General features: G+C 35.7%; 1 protein-coding gene across 3 annotated transcripts in view; it reads left to right on the forward strand.

Annotated features, from left to right (window-relative positions):
• The first annotated feature begins 2,785 nt into the window (after positions 1 to 2,785).
• LOC133782506 (pentatricopeptide repeat-containing protein At4g04790, mitochondrial-like) overlaps positions 2,786 to 27,708 on the forward strand; it is a 50,380-nt gene continuing 25,457 nt past the window's right edge. The window contains exons 1-15 of one of the 3 annotated variants that reach the window (XR_009870559.1): positions 2,786 to 3,241; positions 3,470 to 3,556; positions 4,072 to 4,707; positions 6,095 to 6,274; positions 11,405 to 11,469; positions 12,423 to 12,530; positions 12,722 to 12,835; positions 13,415 to 13,510; positions 13,591 to 13,689; positions 22,697 to 22,816; positions 23,458 to 23,562; positions 23,990 to 24,154; positions 24,306 to 24,433; positions 24,538 to 24,619; positions 26,026 to 26,128. Coding sequence is in view for 2 of the 3 variants with exons in the window: in XM_062221829.1 (XP_062077813.1) it covers positions 2,929 to 3,241; positions 3,470 to 3,556; positions 4,072 to 4,707; positions 6,095 to 6,274; positions 11,405 to 11,469; positions 12,423 to 12,530; positions 12,722 to 12,835; positions 13,415 to 13,510; positions 13,591 to 13,689; positions 22,697 to 22,816; positions 23,458 to 23,562; positions 23,990 to 24,154; positions 24,306 to 24,433; positions 24,538 to 24,619 (2,298 nt within the window). In the remaining variant the exon portion in view is untranslated. The remainder of the gene's footprint in view (positions 3,242 to 3,469; positions 3,557 to 4,071; positions 4,708 to 6,094; positions 6,275 to 11,404; positions 11,470 to 12,422; positions 12,531 to 12,721; positions 12,836 to 13,414; positions 13,511 to 13,590; positions 13,690 to 22,696; positions 22,817 to 23,457; positions 23,563 to 23,989; positions 24,155 to 24,305; positions 24,434 to 24,537; positions 24,620 to 26,025; positions 26,129 to 27,708) is intronic. The other 2 variants (XM_062221829.1, XM_062221828.1) reach the window with 2 other exon arrangements.

The following is a 27,708-nucleotide window of genomic DNA, read 5'->3' on the forward strand; positions in this document are numbered from 1 at the left end:
TAGAATTGATAGATTGATTATTTGAACACTGTATTTTTGCTCATTACCCGTTTTGACCCTATATTTTTTAAAATGAACCTTTGGACCATGTATTTATTTAAAATATTCAAACTTCTTATGAAAATTAAATTATATATTTATATAATTTTTGTTTTCTGTAAGAGTTCACACTATTTTGAACCTTGTATTTTAGTCGATCACCCATTAGAACTTTTATTTTTACAAATTAACTTGTAGACCTCAAGTTTTGTCAAAATATTAAAATAGAAATAGATAAATCTATTATTTGAACACTATATTTTGGCCAATTACTCATTTTGATTGTTTATTTTTAAAAATTAACCTGTGAATCATATATTTATTCAAAAGGTTAAAAATTATTTATAAAAAGTAAATTATATAAATATATATAATTTATGTTTTCTATAAGGGTTCACACCATTTTGAACCTTGTATTTTAGTTGTTTACCAATTTTGACCATTAATTTTTTTTTTAAATTAACTTGTGGACCTTGTGTTTTGTCAAAAATTAAAAAATAGGAATGTAAAGATAGATTATTTGAACCACGTATAATTTGATTGATTACCCGTTTAAATATTTTATTGTTAAAAGTTAACATTTGGATCCTGTATTTTGTCAAAAAATTAAAATATATTATTATTATTATATGTAGATATTTTTATCTATTATAATTTTTATTAAAATAAAAATGAAAAAAAAGAGAACAGACAAAATAGATAAAAAAATTCATTAATAAATTAATAGCTATAAATTAAAAAAGTAATATAAAAAATGAGAAAAAAATATTGTTTACTTATATTTATAATTTAATTAAATAGTTGTTGTAATGAAATATCTAATCAAATTTAAATTCAAAATATACATCGTTGAAATAAATCAAATTCAAATTAAATTATACATGTTGTTAATATATATTTTTGTAAAACTATTACATTTAAATTAAAAAAAACATAAATAATTTAAATAAACATTTATTATTTTTGTTGTTGTGCATTATTTTATTTTTAGTAATATTATTTTTCATTCATAATGTGTTCCTTATTTCTAAAAAGAATTTTTCGTGTTTCACATCAACCTCCGCATCTTTTGTTGCTGCGGGAATGTCCACTAAAATTACAATCTATAAAATATTTATTTATTATAGTGAAAACAAATCACAAATCCAAATAATGCCATTAGTAATATCTTATTTTCATAAGCTTAGTAAAATATCAAATAAGAGAAAAATACAATTATAAATATTGATGATTGATGATAATAATTATAATATTTTGTAAAACTATTCACTTTTGAATAAAAAATATAATTATAATATAATCAGAAAAATAGATATATAGAGAACCGAAAACTATTATGTAATTTTTAATTAATTTTTTTTAGTATTTTTCAATGATTAAGTAGTTAAGATATTTAAGCAAATTAAATTTTTAATTAAATTAATATGTATATATATATTAATATTTGTAATTGTTAAGATATTTTTAAAAATAGAAAATGAATAAAAATTAGATTAAATGAGTTAATAGAGAGAGTGCTTTGAATAAATTTTAGAGTCTCACATAATCTTCTCGAAACTCTCATTTATATATATAGATATAGATATAAATATATAGATTTAATATTTACTGAATTACATAGCGAAAAGAAAAATTAAAAATTTGGTACGTGAGTTCTTTAAAATTCATATATACACTATAAATCGATATACTCAGAGTTTACTTTCTTTAGTGAAAATAATAATAATTAGAATTTTAAATAAAAATGACAACATCAAGAGATTCAACACCCAATAATAAATTTTAATTCTCATTAATATTCAGGTATTATATGTTCTTATCAATATCAAGGTAGTTCTCTTTCTAAGGAAAAAAATTGCCTGCAAAAACAACATATTTTGTAACGGCATACTTTTATGGGTTAAAACTAAAAAAATAAATAAAATATTAAAGAAAATAAAAAATTAGATACTTTAGATTGTAAAATGTTAATTATAAAATGATATAATAATATAATAAAATCTAATTGTGATAACTGTTTAGTTAAACCATATGTGACCATTCTCATTGATATGTCTTTCATGCTATTATTATTGGATAACTATTGTTATGTATGACTATATTAGAATCAATGTATTTATAAGTATGTGTATTAATTTGGTTATTTCTGTTACATTTATTGAAGGGTTGATGTACGTATATATGTATGTATATATTTTTTTGGACACAATATAAAATTCTCACAAAATAGTAAAAATAGATAGTAAAAAATATAAGATGCCACCTTCTCATTTATATATAAATATAGATATAAATATTTTGTAAAACTATTCACTTTGGAATAAAAAAAACACAATTATAATATAATAAGAAAAATAGATATATAGATAATAAAAAATTATTACGTAATTTTTAATTAATTTTTTTAGTATTTTTCAATAAATAAGTAGTTAAGATATTTAACTAAATAAATTTTTAATCAAATTAATATGTATATATATTGATATTTTTAATTGTTAAGATATTTTAGAAAATAAAAATTGAATAAAAAAATTAGATTAAATGAGAAAATAAAAAAAGTGATTTGAAGAGATTTTAGAATGCCACGTAATATCCTTTTCCTTGAAGCTCTCCTATATATATATATATAAAGATACTATTTTACTACTAATTATTAAATATTTTGCCAAATATCATAAATAAATAAATAATTACTACACAAGTTTTGGCTAGACTATGAGACTACTTCCAAACACGCCTTAAAAAAAGGGGGAGAATGTGACTGACTGACTGACTGACTGTGCTGTGTTGGGGTTAAGGTGTATTGTAATGAAAGGAATGGACGTTGCCAAGAGAATGATATGAATCATAACTGAGAGTAGTAATAGAAATAGCAATCAAGGTGCTCAAATGCCAGCCTCTAAGACCAAGAACCTCAGCTCTCTATTCCGGACTGCCGCTAGAACCAAAGCTAAAGCTAAACCACCTAAACAACCTACTTCTACTACTACCTCCCTCCTCGTCGACGACCCAGCTCTCAAACACTTCGTCTTCTCAGCCCACTCCCCTACTCCCGACTCCGTCATTTCCACAGTCGCCTCCGAGCAGAGCGTTAAGCTACTTTCCGAGTTTAATTCCCCTTCAGAAGAAGACCCTTCTCCTCAAGAATCTCAACCTGTTTTTCTTCTTTCAACTCCGAAAGTGGTACCCGGCTCGGATAATGGTATGGTGGTGTAACTTAACAAGAATTTAATTCTGTTTATTTTTTCTTTTGGGGTTTCACTTCTCTGAAGTTAAGAACTGCCCATAAAGTGGAGTTTACATAATATGGATTATGTTTATTGTTGTGTTTTGTTTTTGACCTTTATGTATTCTAAGCGTCATGTAAGTGTAAATTAAGGATTGTTAGATGATGTTTAACATTGTTAATGTTTTGTCTATTTGAATGAAGGCGAACCAACAATTTTGGATACTACTACGATTCTGGGTCTAACAACGAGGAATGTGCTCTCAAACAAGATATCTTCTATACTAAATGGTATGTTTTTTTCCCATTTAAAATTTGGAATTTTATATTTATATTGGTTGCTACGAGAAGTATTGTAAATGTGTAATAAAAGTGTGTATTAAAAAAGAAGAAGATTTTCAAATTTTCACAACTTATATTCATACCTCACCTTAGATCTGTTCAGCACCAAGCACAGTATAAGACTTCAACATTTCTATACAAACCAATCAGTCCTACCTATTAGCCCAGTTCAATGTCATGTGCCACACAGGCGTTGAATGATTAGCTTATAATGTAAATGCTACTTTCTTTGATTCGGGAGTGAAGAAATATTAAGGAATTTAGTATTTTTAGTGATGTACATGTTTGACATCTCTTGTTCAAGAGATAAGAAAGTATTGAAGGAGTATTTTTTGTTTTTTGTTTTTTTGTAATTTACTCCAGCTTCTCCAGAATCATAGTATTTCTTGGAAATAAGAGGCTTTAATACTTTTAGAAAGCTCTGCTCAACAAGCTTTGTTGACTTCTCTAGCATTTTCCTCCAGGTTGCACAACTGATGCTTTGGAAAGTTCACCTGATCAAGAAGAAATTGTTGGTGAAATGTCCCTGGAGAAAGAATTAGAAATACCATGGTTTCCGTCTATTTCAAATGGCAGCATATCAGTGCATCGTAAAGAAGTAGTACGTGAAAGGAAACAAAAGTGGGTTTTTAAAAGCACCCAGGTTGGCCGTCTTAATACATTAGTAAAAATGTGTGCTGAGAAAGTAGGATCAGACATTGCTGTTGAGGTTTTTGGTAAGTTGGGACGAGAAACTGGTGTAAAAGAATATGGTGCATTGATAAAGGTCTGCATAGAGAAGGCTAGGAGCACCACTGACGAAGAGGTTGCTCTAGAACAGATCCACAGGGCTTTTCGTTTTTTTAAATCAATGAAGGAAAACGGTTTTCCACTAGAAGAGGAAACTTATGGCCCCTTTCTTGCCTATTTGATTGACATGGCTATGGTTGAAGAATTTAATTTCTTTTGTGAAGTTATCACAGACGCAAATTCTAGTTTGTCTTCTAAGTTAGGTTATTATGAGATGTTGCTATGGATCAAAGTTAATAATGAAGAAAAAATTCAAGAGATGTGTCATTACATTGTGAGCAAGGAAGGTGAAGCTAAGGCTAATTTACAAGGTTTGTGTTTCTGCTTTCTAGGCTAGCTATTTTTTTTGGGTTCAAGGTTGACTTTACTTCTATGTCAAGACTTACCATTCTATGCAGTTAGATTTAAGATAGACGACAGATTTAGGGAAATATATTTTCTGTATATTATTTCTAATACACAACTAATGTTTAAAAAGGCAGTTTTGAGGCACGCCTTGAGGCTCGCCGCACTGAGTTGGGGCGGCTGAGGCGGAAATTGAGAGAGGCGTACGCCTCAGGGGGTGTATTTTCATGAAGGGCTTTTTTATGCCCAAAAATGCTCAAAATCAAATTAAAACACTACTGATCTAAATAGGCCCAAAAAAACTGATCAAAAGTTTGTTCTAGGATAGTAGAATCTAGGATTCTAGTTCTAGAAACAAAAGTTAACTTTATTTTAGAAATAAAGATAATTTATGAGATATTTATGTTTGAGTTAATGATTCATTTTATGGTATGTTTGAATTTTATGACATTTCTTATTCCATGTTTGAGTTTTATAAGACACATTCATCTTACTTTATATCTTTAGGTGCTCTAAAAATATTTTTTTAATTAAATATTTGGGGCTTTCACCTCAATGCGCCTTGAGGCATTCGCCGCACTCACAAAAACAAAACGCCTTGAGGCGTAAAAGCGGTATTTTAAACATTACATATATAACATGTACAAAGATCCCTATAAAGGGCAATAAATCAAACAATAAAGACAGAGAATAAACCTCTTAACTACTTCCCTAAGAATATGGAACAATAATCACAATAGCTATTATACAGCTATACCAGAATAATAAAGATTATAATTGATTTTCCTACAAAGATATTGATATATTTGTTTATTTATTTAATTTTCAGACAAAGTATTACTACAAATTTCCTTTACTGATTGATATATAATAAAGTTCTTGATAGATCCTTTTGATGATATTCCTTTACTGATCCTGGATTGAGTTATACTTCTGTAGATGACATTGTTGGAAAATTACAGTGCTGTGTTCTAAAGTCTGTTGTGTACCGTTTAGCTGATTAAAATATTTACTCCAGCATGGATTTTTTCTTTAAATATTTGATTTAGGGCTTAGGTTGCCCTTTGGCTTCATAATGTAAAGTGTTTTAAAGGAATTCCATTCTCTAGTTTATTAAGAGAGTGGAATTTTATTTTTTAATGTTTGCTGTTGTTTGTTTTTGTATGTAACATTTTATTGGTCCACGCCCTTGTATATCCTTTTTAATTAATACAAGGAGGTTTTGTTTCAAAAAAAATTGTCCCAATACTGATATGTGTTCTTCGGTACTTTTAGATTCTTTGGTGCAATAAGGTTCTTGCTATTGCATGTTTCCTTTGTTGGATACCTTACTGGTTTTAACGTGTGCTGCAGAAAATTACTTGTTAGCATTATATGAAGGAGGGCGGGATGCGGAGCTTTTGCAGCTATTAAAAATTATAGACATTACAAAATTCTCTTCAGTGGACTGTGTAGACATTATCTTTAAATCATTAGGAAAGCTACAACTGGAGGTGCTTGCGGAGAAGTTCTTTCTTGTATTTAAAACTCATGGTATGATCAATATCTTGAATTTTCCTGTCAACCTTTGTATCAATTCATCCCTTTAGAACTTCTTCCTTCTTAGATGGAAACATAAGTAGTTGCTGAAGTTATTTTGGGCTCACCTTGAACTTATGTTCTATGGTTTCATATTTGTGGGCATCTGAAGTTTTTTCTTCCCTAATACTATAATTATTAATTCCTAAAGGGGTTTTAACAACTTCTTAATAATTAACTCACTTTCTAGCTCCACCAAGCTTTGTATTTTGTCTCATCAGATCTGAGCGCATGATGTATATGCACGTGTAATTTTAAAAAGGCCACATGCACATTGCTGAATTATCATTTTGTCTTTTCTTTTGGAGGGTTGGGCTGGGCCTTGACATTTGGAAATAGGGCTGTTTCTTTTAAGATTGATTTATCCCATGTTAGGGCTCTCTTCAATCCAAACTTGAAGGAATTTGATGTGGGCTGCCGATCCTTGAAGGCTTTAAAGACAAATGGGTCTACAAATTCTCGAAGGATTAGAAGCCCAAAGCTTTGTGAGGCTTTCAGCAAAGGCAGTATCATTCTTTGGACAGACCATTCAGGAAAAGTTTCAAGACGAGGAGAGGCTTCTCTTCTTCAATCAGAAAAGGAAGAAACGAGCAAAGGGTCAGTACCTAAAAGCCTGAAAGTGTATCGTCGGAAGCCAAAAGGTTTAGTTCCAGAGTGTAATTCTCTTTTAGAAGAACAGCTCAAGACTACGATGGCTACAGAACAATTTTTGGGAGAGGATGAGCTCATTTTTCCAGTGGAAGATGGCCTTTCGGAAAATTGTAGTTCAGAGGAGGAGGATTTAGACTTGGACTCTGATGTAGACAGGGAGGATATGGAAGATATTATAGTCAAGCTAGAAGGTTGTGGGCCGAAGAAGATAAAAAGGAAGGTGTTGAGGTTAAACAGGTTCCAGGTGTCGAGGAAGAGATCGTGGGTTCAGAGAAAGTTTCTATGGAACAGGTGAATAGTCCTCATGACTTCTCAAGGTTGGCTATGGTGATGGAAACATTTGGAATTTCATTACTTAATAGTAATGAAGGGGAGAAAGGAAACGGGAGCCCTTCTTCTTTGCCTAAAAAGAGTGCACGCGAACTTAAGAAACTAGAGTTCAATATTAATTATGATAAGAAGAGGAACGTTGGGTGTCGAAAATTTTCATGAAGATCCTATCTTGGAATGTAAGGGGTAGTGGCAATAAGGAGAAGCGGAGGGCGATTAAAGAAACCATTTGTAAGGTCAATCCAGATCTTGTTGTGCTTCAAGAGGTGAAAAAGGTTAATATAGATAGGTGTTTCATAGGGAGTATTTGGAGATCCAGATTTAAAGCTTGGATATTTCAGCCGGCAATAGGAAGATCCGGTGGGACTTTGGTGGTTTGGGATACTCGTAGTGTCTCGGTCTCGGATTCTTTGGTAGGGGAGTTCACTGTTTCCATTCTTATTGAAGCTGAGGGTAAGAACCCTTGGTGGTTTTCCGGTGTTTACGGGCCTGTAGCTTATGGTAATCGGGATAGTTTTTGGGATGAGTTGGCAGGTTTACATGTCATTTGTGGTACTCATTGGTGTTTTGGGTGAGATTTTAATGTAGTAAGGAGGGGAGATGAGAAACTAAATAGCGTGACCAATACGAGAAGTATGAAGAATTTTGATGCGTTAATCAGAGAGATGAAATTGGTGGTTCCTAAGCTCCATAATGGTCGCTTCACTTGGACTAACTTCAGACAGCAGCCTGTTTGTAGTAGGCTCGACAGATTTTTATTTTCGCCTTTATGGTCTGAGTTTTATCCTTTCATTCGTCAGGAGGTGTTGGTCCGTATTGTCTCCGATCATTGTCCTATTGTATTGGATTCCAATCCTCCCTCGTGGGGCCCAGCCCGTTCAGATTTGATAATTCCTGGCTAGAGCATAAGGATTTCAAGGCTCTTTGTCAGAAGTGGTGGAACTCGTCTCCGTTGGTGGGGTGGCCGGGATATGGTTTCATGGAAAAACTTTCGTCGGTTAAAGAAAAAGTTAAGAGGTGGAGTAGGGAGGTTTTCAGGTCAAGATCTTTGATAAAACTTTCCTTGGAAAAAAGGATGTTCGATTTGGATAGATTAGAGGAAAGTGGACTGTGGAATGATGTCCTACTTTTGGAGCGGAGGAAGACTAAGGAAGAGTGGCAGCAAGTTGTCTTTGAAGAGAAAAGAGGAGTTTGGTTTAAGTCGAAATGTCAATGGGCTAAACAAGGAGATTCTAATTCTAAGCTCTTTCATAGCATCCTTAGCGCTCGGAAAGCTAGGAATTTCATCTCCAGAATTGAACTTGAGGATGGGACTATCCTTGACAAAGTTGTGGATATTGAAAAGGAAATTGTAGATTTTTACTCCTCATTGTACTCTTCGGTTCATAGGAGGTGGAGTGGTGTGGAAGGTATTTCTTGGGACCCTATTCCCTCTTTTTTGTCCTCTCTCCTTGAGCGGCCTTTCTCAGAAGACGAAATTCGTCGTTCAGTTTTCGATTCCGATGGGTCTAAGGCTCCGGGTCCGGATGGTTTCTCTATGGCATTCTATCAGGACAATTGGGATGCGGTTAAGAATGATCTCCAAGCAGTGTTCGATGGTTTCTTTAAGGACGGGATTATTCATGGGAAGACCAATGAAACATACATTTGTCTTATCCCGAAGAAGCTGGATAGTTGTCGGGTCCGAGATTTTAGGCCAATCAGTTTGGTGACTAGTCTCTATAAAATAATTTCAAAGGTGCTGGCTGGACGTCTCAGAGGAGTTCTTTCTGATATGATAGCAGAAACTCAAGGAGCTTTTGTAGAGGGTAGGCAGATTTTGGATACAGTACTGGTAGCTAATGAAGCAGTGGAGGAGTATCGGAGTAGAGGAAAGAAGGGGTGGGTTTTTAAGATTGATTTTGCTAAAGCTTACGATTGTGTAGATTGGGATTTCCTGGGTTACGTTTTGGACAAGAAAGGTTTTGGTGTAGTCTGGAGGAAGTGGATGCGAGGATGTTTGTCTTCTGCTTCCTTCTCTGTGTTCTTAAATGGGAGACCGAGAGGAAAATTTAAGGGATCTAGAGGTCTTCGCTAAGGGAACTCCCTCTCACCTTTCTTGTTTATCTTGGTTGTGGATGTTTTGGGAAGGATGGTGGATAAGGCCAAGAGTGTTTCCGCGTTACGAGGTTTCAAAGTAGGAAAGGATTTAGTGGAAGTTAGCCATCTTCAGTTCGCGGACGATACGATCTTCTTTGTGGAAGATAATGAGTCTCTGTCAGCATTGTTGGATATTCTAAAAGCCTTTAGCGAGATTTCTGGACTTTCAATTAATTTGCATAAATGCCAGTTGTTGGGGATAAATTTCGAGGAGGAATTAGTGGATCTTTGGGCAAAGGAGATTGGGTGTGAGGTGGGTCAGTGGCCTATGAAGTATTTGGGTCTTCCTCTTGGGGCTTCCCCTCGCAACAAAGGTTTTTGGGAGCCTGTGGTTTCTAGCTGTGCAAAGCGGTTGGATGGGTGGAAGTGTGCTTTCCTTTCTAGGGGAGGTAGATTGACACTTATCCAATCGATAATTTCTTCAATTCCGGTGTATTATTTGTCGTTGTTCCGTATTCCTAAAGGGGTGGTGGAGGTTTTGGAAAAACTAATGCGAGACTTTTTTTGGGAAGGTGCGGATCAAACTAAGTCGGATCATTTGGTCTCTTGGAAAGAAGTTTGTAAATTTAGGGACCACGGTGGCCTTGGTATTGGCAATTTGGAGGAAAGAAATAAGGCTTTGCTCATGAAGTGGCTGTGGCGTTTTCCGTTGGAAAAGAATACTTTGTGGCATAGAGTGGTGCCAAGTAGATACGGGGGGATGGGGGGTTTTGGGACACTGGTAGAGGAGGGAGGCTGTCTGTTCGGGGGCCATGGAAAAATATTTCTTCTCTCTATGAGGATTATCTTCAGCTGGTTAGTTTCAAGGTGGGGAAAGGGGATCCTATTCGCTTCTGGGAAGATATTTGGATTAACGGGGCTCCTTTAAAAAATCAATTTCCAGATTTATTTTTGATATCTTCGCCCAACAACTGTTTGATTAAGGATGTGGTGGTTCTTGGTGGAGAGAGGGGCTTGGAAACACAGGGATGGGATTTGCGTTTTCGAAGGAATTTGTTTGATAGGGAGGTCACCAGTCTTACTGAGTTATTACTTTTGTTAGAGAGGGTGGCTTTGCCAGCAATTTTAAAAGATCGAAGGGCTTGGACACCTGAAGTCAATGAAGTATTCTCTTGTAGGTCTGCCTTTTGGAGGTTAAGTTACGCTCAGTTACGCTCAGTTTGGTTGGTTGGTTTTCAACGATAAATTAAATGTCCACGACAATTTGCAAAGAAGAAGACCTTACCATTGCTTGTCCCCAGGGTGGTGCGTTTGTTGTAAGCAGGCAGGGGAATCCACTAGCCATTTATTTTTGGAGTGTCTTTTTTCAAGAGATGTGTGGGGAAAAGTCTTAGCGGAGTTTGGTATCCTTTGGTGTATGCCCTCTAACTGTTCTCAATTGTTTTTTACTAGTTTAGGGGGCGGCAAACGGGTTTCGCGTCTTTGGCAAACTACCGTGTTGGCAACCTTCTGGGATTTATGGCTAGAGCGAAATAACAGACTTTTCGAAGATATTTCCAATTCGGCGGAGTCTATTTGGGATAAGATAAAATTTTGGGTGACCACTTGGGTGTATAGACACAAATGTTTTGAGGGAGTTGCTTTCTCTGATCTTATTAGAGATTGGGGTAATTTTTGGATTTAATTTTTAGGGGTGGGGCTTGTTGTGAGTTTTTTTATTTGATTTTATTCTTACTGTTGTAACCACGGTTTTCCTCCGCCATAAGTGAGAGCTCTCAATTTTATTGGGAGGAGGTCAACCTTTCTGACCTCTATCTCTTTTTCAAAAAAAAATTTTGCTGTTTTCTTTGACCCCCATTTATCACTTCTAATAGAAAAGAAAAAATATTGAAACTTTGGAATTGTAGTTAAACGTACATATATGAACAATGACTTCGTTTTTTCATAGATTTGAGGCTCGGATTGGTTTCTTAGGTCTTGGGTTCTTTACTATTTATAGATGTAATCATGTTTATTAAATTGCAGATTTTGGAGCAGAAAATTTTACACATTTGCTCTATAGTTATGCCATTGGCAATCCAAATTTAGCGGTGAGGAACTTCTTATGAATACTGCTGTTAATTACTAATTTCCTTGAGGCCACTTGTGTAAGAGGCACTTATGCTTTTCATGCAGTTTGCTTCTGTACAAAAATATCCAATCTCTTCATATATATCAAATATTTTGAACTTCTCATGTGTTAGATGGTGATATCTTGGGGTTTTGAAAGACAAACAGGCTTAGTTAGGTAGAATAGTGAAAGTTTCTCTCTATTTTTGGAAGACAAGTATTCTAAAAAATAGGTTGGAACATAGAAGAGACTTGTAACTCTACCTTCAGGCTTTTATTTATGTATACGAAGCATACTGTTACTATTCATGCAAATTTTAATATAGAAATATAAGGTGAGAACAAAATTGGCCTCTTCAATACAGCAGAAAATTCCATCCCTGACAAGATCTGAAAACATCGCATCTTGAAGCTCTTTTACATTCATAGCCAAAGCAACCCAAACTTTAACTCTATCCCATGAGAAGGCTCCCCCTACTTGCTCTTCTGTTCCTCCTCAGCCACAGTGACCAACATATAACCATACTTGCTTCTACATTCCAAATCTTTGTCTGGGCTTTTATTGTGACTTTTGAAGTTTCCTTATGCAGTAGGACCAGTACTTGGAACCCTAAAAGGCCCACAAATCATAACATTAACCCATTACTCAAGTCAGGATGCTGAACAATTAAGCAAACAAGATTTGTGGTGCAATGTATGATATACGCAGAAGTATGCCGTATGCTGAACATTTAGAAAGATGCTGAAGTATACTTCACTAATTAATCTTGAGTGATATTCATGATATCTAAAAAGTACCCTGGTAAATCATGATGACGATTAGTTCTTCCTATTAATCTGGCTGCCAACACATCTACTTATGAAGTGGTATTGTAATAACTGTGATATGAGACCATGTTATTTTAGTTTAATTACTTTTTATTGAACCTTGAAGGTTGAAGATGTCATCTTAACGTTCAAAAACTTGCACTCTAAGTTAGAAGTGACACCTTCCAGTGCATCTTATGAAAAGCTTGTCAAATACTGTTGTGATATACGCAAGGTACGATTAATCTGTTGGCTTTACTAAAATATTCAAGATAATTCTTCTAAAACATAACTCCTTATTTTTTTGTCACATTTGTTGAAAACAGTAATCTCTTTGCTTTCTCAATTAAGGATTATGTTTCTTAAACTTTTTTCTAGTTTAGAGATTGATATGAGATTACTTATGTGTTAAAGTTTTTAACATAGGTGCATGCTGCTCTTGGTTTAGTTGATGAAATGTGTGATGGAGGTTTGACTGTCTCCGCAGAGGCAATAAACAACCTTTTGCTTGCTTGTGCACTAAGTCACAATTTCAATCTGGTAAGCTTCTTGTTTATTATTTCATGTGTACAATGTATACTCTTTTTATTTTCAAAATTGAGTACTTGGTCCTTTGTTTCTGTTAATGGTGAAGCTGAAAATTTTCGATTGGAAGAACAGAAAAATCAGTCTTCATAACCATTGTATCTGAAGAGAAAAATTTATGATTGTAATTTGTAATAGTTACTTGGAAAACTTCGTGTGAAAGGCACATGTACCTGAAAGGTACAGTTGGTGAAGCCCTGGTTGAAACTTTGATCAAATACCTTTGAACCCAATGTCCACTCTTTCCCACCCTTACATATATCTTCTCTAGAAAGGGAACCAGAAAGACAAAATGTAGAGCAAGAAAAAATAATGACAATGATTGGATATTTTGGAACTGAAGATTTCCATATGTTGATTTTATCATATTGCCAATTTCTCCTTATTCATGCTTGTTTGCTCTTTCTCTCTGGATTTCATTCATGAAGTTCTCAGTGCAACTTCTATCTTTATAATCATGGATTTGCATTAATTGTATTGCTCTAATATAGTATTGACTTTATCTTGTGCTCCTCTTTCCGCATTCTTCTCCAGGTTAACCGAGTGTATTCTCTGATTTGTCGTCACAACTTACAACCAAATGCTGAAACTTTCAGGATGATGATAAATTTGTGCGTGAGAATGAAAGATGTAAACACTTGCCTCAGTTTCTGTTGCTTTGTAATTTTTTAATCTACATTGTTGGGTTTTGAGGTAATTTGGTTTTGTAGATTGCTGGTGCATACAACCTGCTTGGTGATTTGGAGAAAATGAAAATGGTGCCCACTGCCAACATGTATAATATTATAATGGCAGGATATTTCCGCGAGGTATTATTTCTGATTCATCATATCCTTTTGCTGTCTGTGTGTGCAAGCTTGTATTTGTTTTTAATAGTGAGAACATGCAATATGCTTGTGGTAGAAACTAACCCAGAAACTCAATTGAATAACCTGTGTTCTTTTATCGATATTAAAGAAGATTTACGAATGGTTCCAAGTTCATTGAGACCTGGCATCTCCACAAGAGGTTTGCTCTCTTTTTTTTCAGATGAAAAATATTGAAAGGCCTAGGCTAGTTTTTATACACTCCTATAGGATAGAAGTAACCTGCAGAATAAAACAACATAACACACTTGCCGACTAAGGAAACAGATTACAAAAGAACTTCAGGTCAACCAACCAACATCAATTAACTAATTCACCCGTTAATTGTTTTATTTTTATTCCTTCTAGCAACATATTTAAGAAAAAAGAGTGATATGTACATATTATATTATGTGATTTCTGTTTTCAGATTAACATGCTTGCTATCCAACTAAAGCCCAAAGTGGTCACACTTCTTATAAATAGAAGATTGAAAAATTGAACCCTAAATTCTACTAGTGGTGAGGATAGCTACTGTTGACAGCCAAGAAATCTAATCCTATTGATTTAGTTTCTTGTTATTGTTTAGTTTCCTATTTTATAGAAATTTCATTTATTGTATATATTTTGTATTAAAGAGGGATTGATACGAAAACCCTTACAGAATCTCAGCTTTAGGTTGTAAATAAAATACAGGAATGAAAAGCACAATTCATTTTCACCAATTTTATATGGTGTCAAGCAGGTTCGACTTTCTCTGCACTCCACTCTTGACCTCGGTTTGGGACATTTCTAATGTATGTTGGAATCTATGACCTATTTCAGACGGTGTGTATATCCACAAATTTCCCGACCAGCCTTGTGATATCCTATATTCCCACAAATTTCTTGAGTCAGCCTTGTGGTATTCTATTAAATATTCACGTTCGGTCTTGTTTTATCTAAGGTCGTTCGTAATATTCACACTTTCAGTGCCAAATGTGAGGGGGCGTATTAGAAGTGAAAAAAGTCTCACATGGAAAATATATGAGGACTCTACTCAACACCAATTGATTTTAAGATGGAACCTCAATCCTAGTCTTAGTGGTATTTTCCCCCTCAAATTGTAATATAAAAATATATAGGGACAATAATATCCTTTTAAAGGAAATAGTTACTCCACTTAACATCAATTGGTTTTAAACATCAATCCTAGTCCTACTGACCTTTCTCCCTCAAATTGCAATATGGTATCAGAGCCCTAAGGCTCCATCTTCGGTCCTCCTTGTCCACTCCGACATCTGTAATTTTTTTTTTCTTTTGTTTTCCCTCACTGGTCTCGGCAACCTCCAGTCGCATCACTTGTCGGCAAGCTCCAATCTGAGGTCTCGACAAGCTCCAGTCCGAGTTGCAGAACCCCTGACTGTCAAAATCACACTCCAGTTAGGTCTCCTCGCACAAATCGCAGAAGCCCATTCATCCCAGTCGGTCACAGTCGCCAAAATCGTAGGAAGCCAATCATACGAGTGAAGTTGTCCACTAGTGAAGATGTGTCCTCTCAAATAATTGGGCCTCACTTGGCCCAAACACAAACCATTGATAAAATTCCCCATTCCGCCCACACTCAGCCCAGTGATTCTATGGGCTCCCTTTATAGCTCTGACAGTGGCTCTCTTCACATCACAGTCCATAAACTTGATGGAAAAAATTATTAGCAGTGGGCCCAATCAGTCAAATTTGTCATATGTGGCTGTGGGAAACTTTGGTACATTGCTGGTGATCTTCCTGCACCTCCTTCCATTGATTCTATGTACAAGGTATGCCAAGCAGAAAATTCTATTATTCTTGTGTGGCTAATTAATTCAATAGACTCAAAAATTAGCCGCAGATATTTATTCTTTAAGATTGTTGAGGAGGTGTGGAATGATGCCCGAAAAATGTATTATGATCCTGGTTACGCTTCTCAAATTTTTAAAATTCTTACCAAGCTCAAAGAAACCAAGAGAGGTAATCAAACTGTTACCCAATATTTTTCGGACTTACAAGACTTGTTGCAGGAACTCGATTTATATCTGGATACCACACCACTATGTGCTTATTGCACTACGATCCAGCGACAGTAGTTGGAAAAAGAAAGAGTTTTGAGTTTCTTACTGGGTTAAACAGTAATCTTGATGAAGTCAGAAGGCGTCTGGTTAGTCGTTCTCCATTTCCTGACACTGAAGAAGCTTACTCTAAGGTCAGACTTGAAGAAGCACGTCGTCGCGTCATGCTCACCATTCCAGAATTGCTGCCCATGGAGAGCTTAGCATTTGTCTCAAAGTCCGGACCACCACCATTTGTCTAATCCAATCATGACCCTCGACCTAATCATAAGGGTGACTGACCTTGGTGTGATCACTGTCAACGTCATGGTCACACTCGCTCCACTTGTTGGGAAATTCATGGAAAACCACCGAACTGGACTCCTCGTCGCCAAAATGACAAAAAGACCTACCAAACTCAGACTGAGAGTAACACTAATCAAAGCGGTACTGCTGCCCCTTCATTAAGCAAGGAACAACTCGAACATTTATACACACTCCTTAGTCAGTCCTCCATGAAACGCAAGTCTGGTCCTGAGTCTCATAGTGCCTCAGTTGCACACTCTGGTAATTTCTCTTTCGCTTTCCAAACACCATGGATCATCAATTCAGGCGCAGCTGATCACATGACAGGTTTATCTCATTTGTTTGATTCTTATTGATTGCAAATGGTACTCACTCACCTATTGCAGGAATTGGCACCATAAAATTGTCTGCTGATTTATTTCTTAAATCGGTAATCTATGTTCCTTCATTACAATGCAACTTAATCTCTGTTCACAAATTAACCTCTGATAATCGTTGTCTTGCCAAATTTGTATATGATTCTTATCAATTTTCGGATCTTTCATCGGGGAGGATAATTGGCAATACTAGGATTCATGATAGACTTTCTTTCAACACCATGAAAAAGCAGCCTTCTTTGCATTGTTTGACTTCAAGTTCTATTTTTAATTATGTTTTTTATTCATCTTCTCGAACAATTATGTTGTGGCATTGTCAACTTGTACATCCAAGTTTTTTATATTTAAAACATTTGTTTCCTTGTTTATCAATAAAAAAGGTTGCTGATTTTCAATGTAATATTTGCCAACTTGCTGAACATACTCGTGTTTCGTTTACTCACAAACTATATACACCCTCCAACCCTTTCTCTCTTGTTCATAGTGACGTATGGGAGCCGTCAAAGGTCACTGCCCATTCCAATAAGCATTGGTTTTTTACATTCATTGATGACCATACATGAATTACTTGGGTTTATCTCCTTAGGCACAAATTTGAAATCTGTCAGGTCTTCCAAAATTTTCACAAAATGAACCAAACACAGTACCAGACATCTATTCGGACACTTCGTACCGATAATGGTACTGAATACTTCAATACAACTCTCGGTCCCTATCTTCTACAAAATGGGATTGTTCATCAGAGCTCGTGTGTGGATACTCCGCAACAGAATGGAGTCGCCGAAAGGAAAAATCGTCATCTCTTAGAAGTAGCTCGTGCCATTAGAGCATCTCCAATAGAGTACCAAAAAGCTGGAGCAATGTTATATTTAGCACATCTTACTATAAAGTAGAACTCCAATGGTGTACCAAAAAGTATGCCAAATTTGGTACAAAATATAGCATAAGTCAAATTTGGTACATCACTAAATGCTACTTTTTTATTTACAATATTGTCACTGATTATTATAATTGAGTAGTTGACAATTGATGATTAACCATATATTTTTTTTAATGACAAATTTCTTGGAGTACATAATTTGGATAATAAAAAAATTAAATTTTGTATGTTCTCAATTAATATTAAATGAATTATTAACTTTTTTTGTATTAATTTGCATCTTGTGCATTTGAGCACATTTGCAAATATTGGATCAAATATAGTATTAACTCATTTTTTGTGCTAAATTTGACACAAAATTTACATCTTGCATTGGAGATGGTCTTATGTTCAATATGCATGTTCCAAAATATCTTTGGAGCGATGTTATACTTACTGATACTTATTTAATTAATCATCATCCCAGTTGGCCCCTTCAATTCAAGACACCATATTCTATTATTGAGTCTCTATCCTCACATTTCTACAAATGCTCTGCCAATCAAAGTCTTTGGCTGCACTGCCTTTGTCCACGTGCATTCCCAATGCCGAAGTAAACTTTATCCTAGAGCCATAAAAACAGTTTTCCTAGGATATTCTCCTACACATAAAGGCTATTGTTGTTACTGCCCCCTCACCAAGAAATTCTACATCTCCAGTGATGTAACCTTTTTCGAAAATTCTCAATACTTCACTCCCACCTCGCTTTAGGGGAGCACATCTATCACGAGCAAGAAGCTCAGTGGTCGTGGGGTTTATAATTACCCCTAGACACGTCATTTCCTCCAGAGCTAGAAATCATTTCTGAACTAGAAAAGTGTCCATCTTCTCCTATTTCTCAAGATCAAAATATGCAGATTGAAATTCGGGTGTATAACAGAAGATAGGATGAATCCTCATCACAGTCAAGAGCACAATCCGATGATAGAACCACCTCTCTCAAATGATCCAGATACTCTTCCCTCAAACACTCGGTCAGATTTAGATATTCCTATTGCATTAAGAAATGAAACTAGATCTTGCACTTAACACCCTATTTCAAAATTTATCTCCTATGCAAAATTATCGTCTCCATTTAAAGCTTTTACCTCTAGTCTATCAGATGTTGTGATTCCCAGGAACATCAATGAAGCATTTGGTACTCCTCAAGTGGAAGACAACAGTTCTCAAAGAGATAAAGCACTTGAGTAGAATGGAACTTGGTGATTAGTGGAGTTACCACCAGACAAGAAAGTAATAGGGTGCAAATAGGTGTTTACGGTCAAATATAATGCAAATGGATCTATTGAGAGGTACAAAGCACGGTTAGTTGTCAAGGGTTTTACTCAGACCTACGAAATTGGCTACATTGAAACCTTCGCTCCGGTTGCCAAACTTAATACTATCAGAGTGTTGCTCTCGCTAGCAGTCAACATGGATTGGGAATTGCATCAACTTGATGTAAAAAATGCATTGTTAAATGGTGAGCTGGAAGAAGTGTACATGAGTTAGCCTCGGGGTTTTGATGAATCTCCCAATACAACATAAGTTTGCAAGCTAAACAACTCACTCTACAGTCTAAAGCAATCTCCTCGAGCGTGGTTCAATCGATTCCTGAAAGTAGTCAAGGGACTCACATACATGTAAGGCAAGATTGACCATACTCTCTTCATCAAACACTCAGAAAGAAGGAAAATGTCAATACTAATTGTGTATGTTGATGATATCATTGTCACTGCAACCGTAATGAAGAGATGATTCTGTTCAAAGAAATGTTGGCAAAAGAGTTCGAAGTAAAGGATCTCGGTGCACTCAAGTATTTTTTGGGAATGGAATTTGCTAGAAGCAAAAGAGGGATTTATGTATTCCAAAGAAAATACACTCTTGATCTCTTAAATGAGACGGGAATGCTCGGCAGTAAACCTAGTAAAACTCCACTCGAGTTCGAAGACAAGAGGAATATGTTTGAAGGAAGTCCGGTTGACAAAGGGAGGTACCAACAACTAGTAGGAAAGCTTATCTGCCTCTCACATACTAGACCCGATATTTCATTTGCGGTAAGTCTGATTAGTTAATATATGCATGATCCATGTCAATGACATTTCAATGCAGTATATAGAATTCTGAGGTATCTAAAGCAAACACCAAGAAAATGTCTTTTCTTCAGAAAGACAACCTTGAGTAAGGTTGAAGTATTCGTAGATGCCGATGCAGATTGGGCTGGGTTAATTGATAATAAAAAGTATACATCTAGCTATTGTGCAATCGTATGGGGTAATGTGATAACATGGCGAAGTAAAAAGCAAACAGTGGTTCCAAGAAATAGCGCAGAAGCATGGTATGGAGCCATGGCTCATGGAGTGTGCGAAGCAATATGGATCAAACACTTGTTAGGGGAATTGAAGATTGAATATGAAGCCTCCATTCAACTTTACTATGATAATCAACCTACTATTAGTATTGCACATAACCTTATACATCATGACAGAATTAAACACGTGGAAGTAGATCGTCACTTTATTAAAAAAGATTGATGGAGGAATTGTCATCATTAGATATGTTCATATAGATCAATAGCTGGCTGACATTCACACAAATGGGTTATTTGAGTGAGTATTTGATTTCCTAGTAAACAAGCTTGGACTCATCAATATCTACCGTCCAACTTGAGGGGGATTATTGACAGCCAAGAAATCAAATCCTATTGATTTGGTTTCATGTTATTGTTTAGTTTCTTATTTTATAGGAATTTCTTTTATTGTATATGTTTTGCATTAAAGAAGGATTGATACAAAAACATTTATATAATCTCAGCTTTAGGCTGTAAATAAAATATATAAATGAAAAGCACAATTCATTTTCACCTATTTTATAGCTGCTCTCCCCCCTTCTGTCCACTATCTTTCCTCCCCTTCTTCTTATAGTTTTCAAATCTAAACTACAATGGTTTAGTTTTCCCTGAGATTGATGTTTGTTGTAACGCCCTGGTTAGTCAAGACCGTTACACTTAGTGTTTGAAATGGTGCTTAGCCTGCTAAGCGGGTCATTTGGACTTAAATTTGTAATTAAAACTAAACAAATGATAGGTATTACAAATTTTGGTCAACGAAGTAATCATTTTTCATTAAAAGTGTTTAGTTTATACGCGGGATCCCAAAAAGTGTTTACAGACTCATAAAAGACGAATAAAATACAAACTAGCCGTCCTAAGCGGCAAAACAGGGTTCAACCCTAGTTCCTCCCAAGCAATCCCGGCCGTGGCGGTTGAGCAGGCTGCATATGTATATACCACCCCTAAAGCTCTCCAACTCATGACTGGTCCAGTTTACTCTTGCCCTTACCTGCACCATAGAGCACTCATGAGCCAACCACGCAGAATATAACAATAATACAAATATTCAAACCAGTAAGCACATGTTTCACAAATAACAGATGCAATCATTCCAATCATATAACATGTAAACACATTCAACAGTTTACAAAAGAATACTCATCTTAGTCATATTATCAATTAAGTGGCCCGGGAAAAATTGCTCGGCCGAGCGGCTCAACTGAGCTAGGTGCGTAGGCAGGCACTCAGCTCACGGTTCATGCTGGGCAAGTAGGGGCCACAACCCTAATTTGAACTTGCCTTCACTACCAGCATTTCGCGCGCTTTGCCGATCTGCTCCACGCTCAATGCGATAGCCGATTATCAGTCATACCATACATTCACAGGTAATTCAAGGCTAATAAGCATACCAACCAATAGCTCTATGTGCATATACCAATCTTTTTACCTCAAGTCCCGAGCAGATAGCGTATGGCGACCCCGAGCGCGATCCTTACTTCCGAGCCTAACGGCTTAACCTAGTCACAACAATAATAGAGGATATCCATCAATATCGAGTAAATAAAGATTTCTGAACCAAGTCCTAACCCCCGAAACCTCGTGTTCTACTAAACAGGGTAGTAGGATCCTTCCCGAGCCCTTAGGTTCGAGTTCCCACCACCCGAAACCAATCTTGGCCAATTTTCCCCATTTGAGCCGCGATGCCTCTCACTAAGGGCCGCGATGCTCTACAAATCAGAGAGCCCTAACTCTGATTTCCCTAAACACGCACCGCGACGCTAAGGCAGTTGAGAGGAACCCCAAGGCCCTTAAGTTCATAGGCGCAACCTCGCAAACCTAGAAAACATGCGATTTTAAGAATCGCCCAACCTCCCAAAATCATCCCAACACTCGATTTTACTCACAATTGACCATGCCAATGGTCCCAACAACCCAGAAATATACAAACAACCTCAAAACTCAATCAACACTTCATAAGAACTAAGAATTCATAAAGAACTACTAGAACTCCAAAGCTTTAAAAAAAATCAGAACTTAAAACTTTAAATTGCCTCTGATCAAATCGTTTCCTAGCTGCTCCCTCAAGCTTAGAAGCTCCCAATCCCAACTAAGCTTCTATTCCCTAGCAAACCTTGCCCCAAAACTCAAGGAATCACTGCTTTTCCTTCAACTTTCCATGGCCCCAACCGTGAGAGTGAGAGAGAAAACGAGAGAGAGAGGGAGAGAGACTGAGTGTTGAGTTTTGTTCTAATTTTCTAAAGGCTTCTAGGGGATTAAGGAAATCCAAGGCTAGGGAAAAGACGAAAATACCCCTAGTCTTTACTTTGGTTCTATAATGCCTCCAAGGACAATATCGTCATTTGCCAGTTAAACCTCAAATTCCACTTAAGATTCCTAATTAAGCACACTAATCTTCCAAACACTAATATTTCTCCTAATAATAATTCTTACTCTAATATCCCTGATAACTCACCAAATTACTAAAATACTCCTAGGCTCACCCCGAGCCGGGTATAACTCTCCGTTGTTACTTTTTCACCAAATTGCTGACAAGGATTGCCTCGTGCCACGCATCTCAAATATATCCACATAATAATGCGGTCTCATTCACAAAACATAAATAATTTACAATTATACCCTCAACGGGTCAAAATTACAAAAATACCTTTCACCAAAACGAGCACACAATCACATTTAATGCACATAAGTATGCATAAATAGTCATATTATCATACCACTCATATGTTTCACATAATCACTCATATATTCAATTAAATTCACATGTAAATCCAATTAGGCCTTTCTGGCACGCTAATCCAAGTACTAAGCTTTATTAGCTAAATTTGGGACATTACATTTGTCATAGAAGGCATTTTGGAACATTGATAGGTATTGGGAATAAAATTTAGTTGAGGATGGTTATGTAGCCGAGTGTGGTGAGAGAAGTTAGTTACAGGGCATATCATTTGATACTTTTCTTTCTCTTACTCTGCAGAAAAACTTTAATGGGGCGTTGATGGTTCTCAAGCAAATGGAAGAATCAAAAATCAAACCAGATTCCAAAACTTTGAGCTATTTAATAAGCAATTGTGTTTCTGAAGAAGATATTAACAAGGTAGAAATTTTTTTCTTTTGTTGGGCAAATTGAAATAGTCATGATGTATTGGATGATATATTTTGGAACTTGTTCTTTAATGAAAATGATGCATGATCTAGCTTTTAATGGTTCTTTTCACCCCATTTTGGCGACCTTATTTTGTCACAAAAAAAAGCAAAACTTTACCATTCTTTCAAACATAAGTGTGTCCATGGTTCAATCTGGAGTAAATAACATTAAATTGCCTAATAAATAAAAGATTAAACTGTTTGGAAGTTTCAATTGTTACAAAGCCCTATTAGTTGTCTCTGAAAATTTAATCATCACTGTGAACAAAATTTTATTAAAAAAAGATTTTATCCTACTAGGCTGGAATAGATATTTCGAGAAAAATAATGATAATGTTGTTTCCCATTCGAACTGATTGTTGAGAGGGAGACGGAGAGAACCTTTGAATCATGTCTTTTGACTTGTGGTTTATTGTTCAGCCTATGTTATTGTGTACTACGGAATGATTTTGAATTTACTTTCTAAGAGCATTTGTGCCTTCATATCAATTGTTACGGAAGTTATTCTGTGTTAATTTTTTTTGGAAATTTAAGCCACCCTTTGATTTGAGTTTGATCATAAGAGGTACTAATCTAGATATTTGCTTATAGTACTGTGAACAACTGAAGCATTCTGGAATCCAAGTTACGAGAGATATTTACATGGCGCTCATAAATGCATATGCAACTTGTGGACAATTTGAAAAGGCAAAACAGGTATTCCGAAGCAATTTTCTTGTATTGATTGCCAATTTGGTATTTTATTTGAAGTAACAATATATTTCTTTAAATATTGGGTATCATTGAACAATGATTGTAACATTGTTTTGTTTTCTTTGAAAGTATAATAATATCTACTTGGTTAAAGAACTTATTTGGCTATACTCTATCATATAATATCATGTTAATGACTAAAGTACATCAATTTGGTTGCATTGTGTTTCTTCTAATATGAAGTTGGTGTTATGATTCCTCCTGTACCTTTCACCTTTATTGGCATCTTCCTTTAGTTAAGTTTTGTGATATAAACTTTACATGACGATAATTATACAATATAAGTCCTGCATTCCTTTGGTTTCCAATTATTTCCTGCACCTCATAACTGTTACTGTATGTTGTGATATTAGAGTTACCTTATTTGTAGATAGCCTCAGAAAAATGGGTTTCAACAAATCACTTGACAGAAGTTAAGAGCGTGCTTGTCCAAGCCCTTGCATCACATGGGCAATTCTCCGATGCCCTCAATATGTACGAAGAGATGAAACAAGCTGGATGCAATTTAGATTCCAAAGCTGTTATAAGTCTTATTGTGAGTTTTCGAATAATTTCTATATATTGTCTGCTGTAGTTTTTATATAGCATATGATGGCAGACAGATTTTTCAAGGTATTAGTATCTTAAGACTGGCTCAATTTTTGTCAACCTATCAATCATTTAATGTCTTCTCTTCCATTTGTTAGGAGCATTATGAATCTGATGGAGGGTCAAGTACATTAATTCAGTTACTAGAGGAATTACATGATCCTGATTATTGGTTTGATGGTTGCTGCCGAGTCATTTTATATTGTGTTCGATACAAGAATTTAAGGTCCATTGATTCCAAAATTTGTGTTTGCAATATATATGTACATATATATATATATATATACACACATATAATGGCAGGAGCTAATGCATGGTTTCTTTTTCCAGTACTGCTGTTGATTTGCTTAAGCAACTTAAGCATAAAGTCTGTTATGACGATGATATGCCTCTAGAAGCTTTTCTTGACGAGGTTTGCTTTATTGCCCGCTCTTATTGTGGTTTAACATGATTCTTAAAGATCATTCACAGTTTTACTATGGTACTAGTGAATGTGTCTACCATATGTTTCTCAAATTATGTCAGTATACTTGAACTATTTATCATTTCTTCATTGATTTATGAAATTGCATATATCATGCATAGTTTTAGTTTCTTTTCCTGAATAGCTATTATATCTGTAAAAAGCATTTGGTAAAACAATGTCATGATATATGTAGAAATAGTGATAGCATGTGTAAAATCCTAGGGTGTGTTGTACAGCTAAGCTTAGGTTGTAAAATTTATTTCTTTCTATTTTTAGCTATCTTGTACATTGTATTCTGCCTATATATTGACCTTTCTATTCTTCAATAAATTCATATTAGAATAGAAGAATTAATCCCAAAAACTAAATGGTATTAGAGCATTTGTAGTCCAAAATTGGGAAATCTTTCTAATTTCTTTTTCTGCCCTTATTAGGGTTTAGTTCTTTGAGACTCAATCTTAGAAAACCATTTTAGAGTCTTCTACTCTCACCTCCTGCCCAGAAAACTTGCTCCACCACCAATCGGCAAAACCCCAAAGTTTGGGGTCCAGAAGAGATGCGCGTGAGCCACACATGCTGCCCCTTTCTCGGCGATTTCTCACACGCGCTGCGTGCGTGTAGGCACATGACAGCATCTCTGGCCAGCTTTCTCTGGCGTCTTCCTCCTCGGCACTTCCTGCTTCAGTTGTGACTCTTCATCTAAGGTTCTCTCACCATTTCATCAAACAGTTGCAATTTTGTACTAAGTTTTCCCATCTATCTTTAGTACATCAATTTTTTTTCTTCTGCCCATTTATACACCATTCTATGCCCATTCATCATGAAACTTCAATCTCAAAATTTAATGGCTGCTCAATCTCAGCCAATCAATCTCATAAATCTCAAATTCATGGGAGTTCTCTACCAACCATCACAAGGTCAGCCGTCTCAAAGGAACAAAGTCGGCCACTTCTCAAAGCACCTCCGAAACCTCTTCGACAGTTTATGCAGCAGCCAAGATCACATTCAATCAAAGAAAATGTCAGTATAATGTGTCATCAAGGTTCTTCGTCGCACACATTCACTACATCCTCCAACAAAGGTCTTTGGATAGTGGATTCAGCGGCTTCCGACCACATGACAGGTGATTTACCGGTCTTCAACACCTTCAAACCTTGTGCTCATTGCCCCACAGTCAGAATTGTTGATGGATCCCTATCAAAAGTGATATTGGTTTTGTAAAATTATCAAATGACCTCCTTTCATCTGTTCTATTTGTCCCTAAATTAAGTTGCAATCTTCTCTCAATAAGTAAACTCATAAGATACTTGAATTGTGTGACTAAATTCTATCCAAATATGTGTGAATTTCAGGTTGTGGGATCGACGAAGGTTATTGTCAGTGTTGAAATGCATGATAGACTCTATATTCTCAAGGATTCTCCTAAAAGTAAACAAATTCACAAATCAAGTTGTGGTAACCATTTAACATCTGTATCTCATTTTGTGTCTGTTTCGAATGACAATCTTCTTATGTTGTGACATTTTCGCCTTGAACATCCAAATTTTGGTTATCTTGAAAAACTATTTCCTTAGTTATTTATCCACAAACGACCAAAATTATTTCATTGTGAAGCCTGTCGACTTGCTAAACACAATTGAAACTCTTATTCCAGTTTTTCTTACAAACATTTTTCAGTGATACACACCGATATTTGGGGACCCTCACGGGTAACAATTATCAATAGATCTAGATGGTTTGTATCATTTATTGATGATCACACTATGACAACATGGACTTTTCTTATGAAAGAAAAATAAAAAATTGTTTCTATCTTTAAAAATTTTCATTCTATGATTCAAAATCAATTCAAACAAAAAATCCAAATTCAGAAAACATACAATGGGAAGGAATATTTTTACTCCATTCTTGGTCCATACTTGTTAGAGCAAGGGATTGTTCATATTAGTTCATGTGTTGATACTCCAAAGCAAAATGGGGTGGTTTTTAGAAAAAACAAACATCTTCTTGAAGTTTCTAGATCCATCATGTTTTCAAATCTGATAAGCCACCAATTCGGTACACCTATGCTAGAAGACCTAGGATTGAATGAGATGAGTTAATTATGGAAGTTTATTATTTATTTCTGCCTTTAGTTTTATTTTGAGTAATTTCTGTTTTGAGTATCAACTTTATTTGGAAAGTTTAGGGAATTAAATAGAGGGGATAGTGTTAGGTTTGAGTAGGCTTTGAATTGTAATTGAGCAGTAGCTCTTGGAGAGAAACCAGGTCTCTCGAATATCCTGGGCAATTTCCTATTTTCAATAAAATCTCTCTATTTCCCTCAATATTTCCCTGTGTATTTTTTTCTGGTTTGATTCGATACACTGCTGGTGTGTATCAATTGGTATCAGAGCAACGACCTAGGACCTATGGTTAATCGTTTAGAGACAAGGATGGAGGCTGTGTCCACAGTTCAGGTTGAACTGGTGAGAGAAAGGATGCAGAAAATACCTATTTTAGAACAAGGAATGGCAGAGATCATGACTCGCCTGGATCAAGTGTTGAAGAACCAGGTTGAACACCGATCGACACCAGTGTTGGAAGGACGGGTCTAGTTGATAACGCCAGGGAAGGTGGCTGTCAACAACGATGGGGGGCGTCTGATGAATTCGAGAGGGCCAATTGAGAAAGGAGTACTGATTATGGGGATGGGTATCGTGCAAATACTCCTGCTCCAAGATGGGATATTAGACCAAGACGGATTGAACTCTCTACCTTCGACGAAGACAACCTAGACAGATGGATTCTCAAGGCTGAAAGATATTTCTCCATACACCGATTGACTGATGCTGAAAGTTTGGAGACTGTAGTGATGAGTCTTGAAAGAGAGGCGCTGGTCTGGTTTCAATGGGAGCATCATCGGAGACCGTTCACTGAATGGATTTGAAGAAGCAAATGATCAGGAGGTTTCGACTACTTCCAGCAGGCTTTATGTATCGTGAATTTTTGGCCCTTAAACAAAATGGAAACGTGCATGACTATCGTAAAAGATT

The sequence above is a fragment of the Humulus lupulus genome, chromosome 6, assembly GCF_963169125.1.
Source record: "Humulus lupulus chromosome 6, drHumLupu1.1, whole genome shotgun sequence".
NCBI classification, from domain to species: domain Eukaryota; kingdom Viridiplantae; phylum Streptophyta; class Magnoliopsida; order Rosales; family Cannabaceae; genus Humulus; species Humulus lupulus.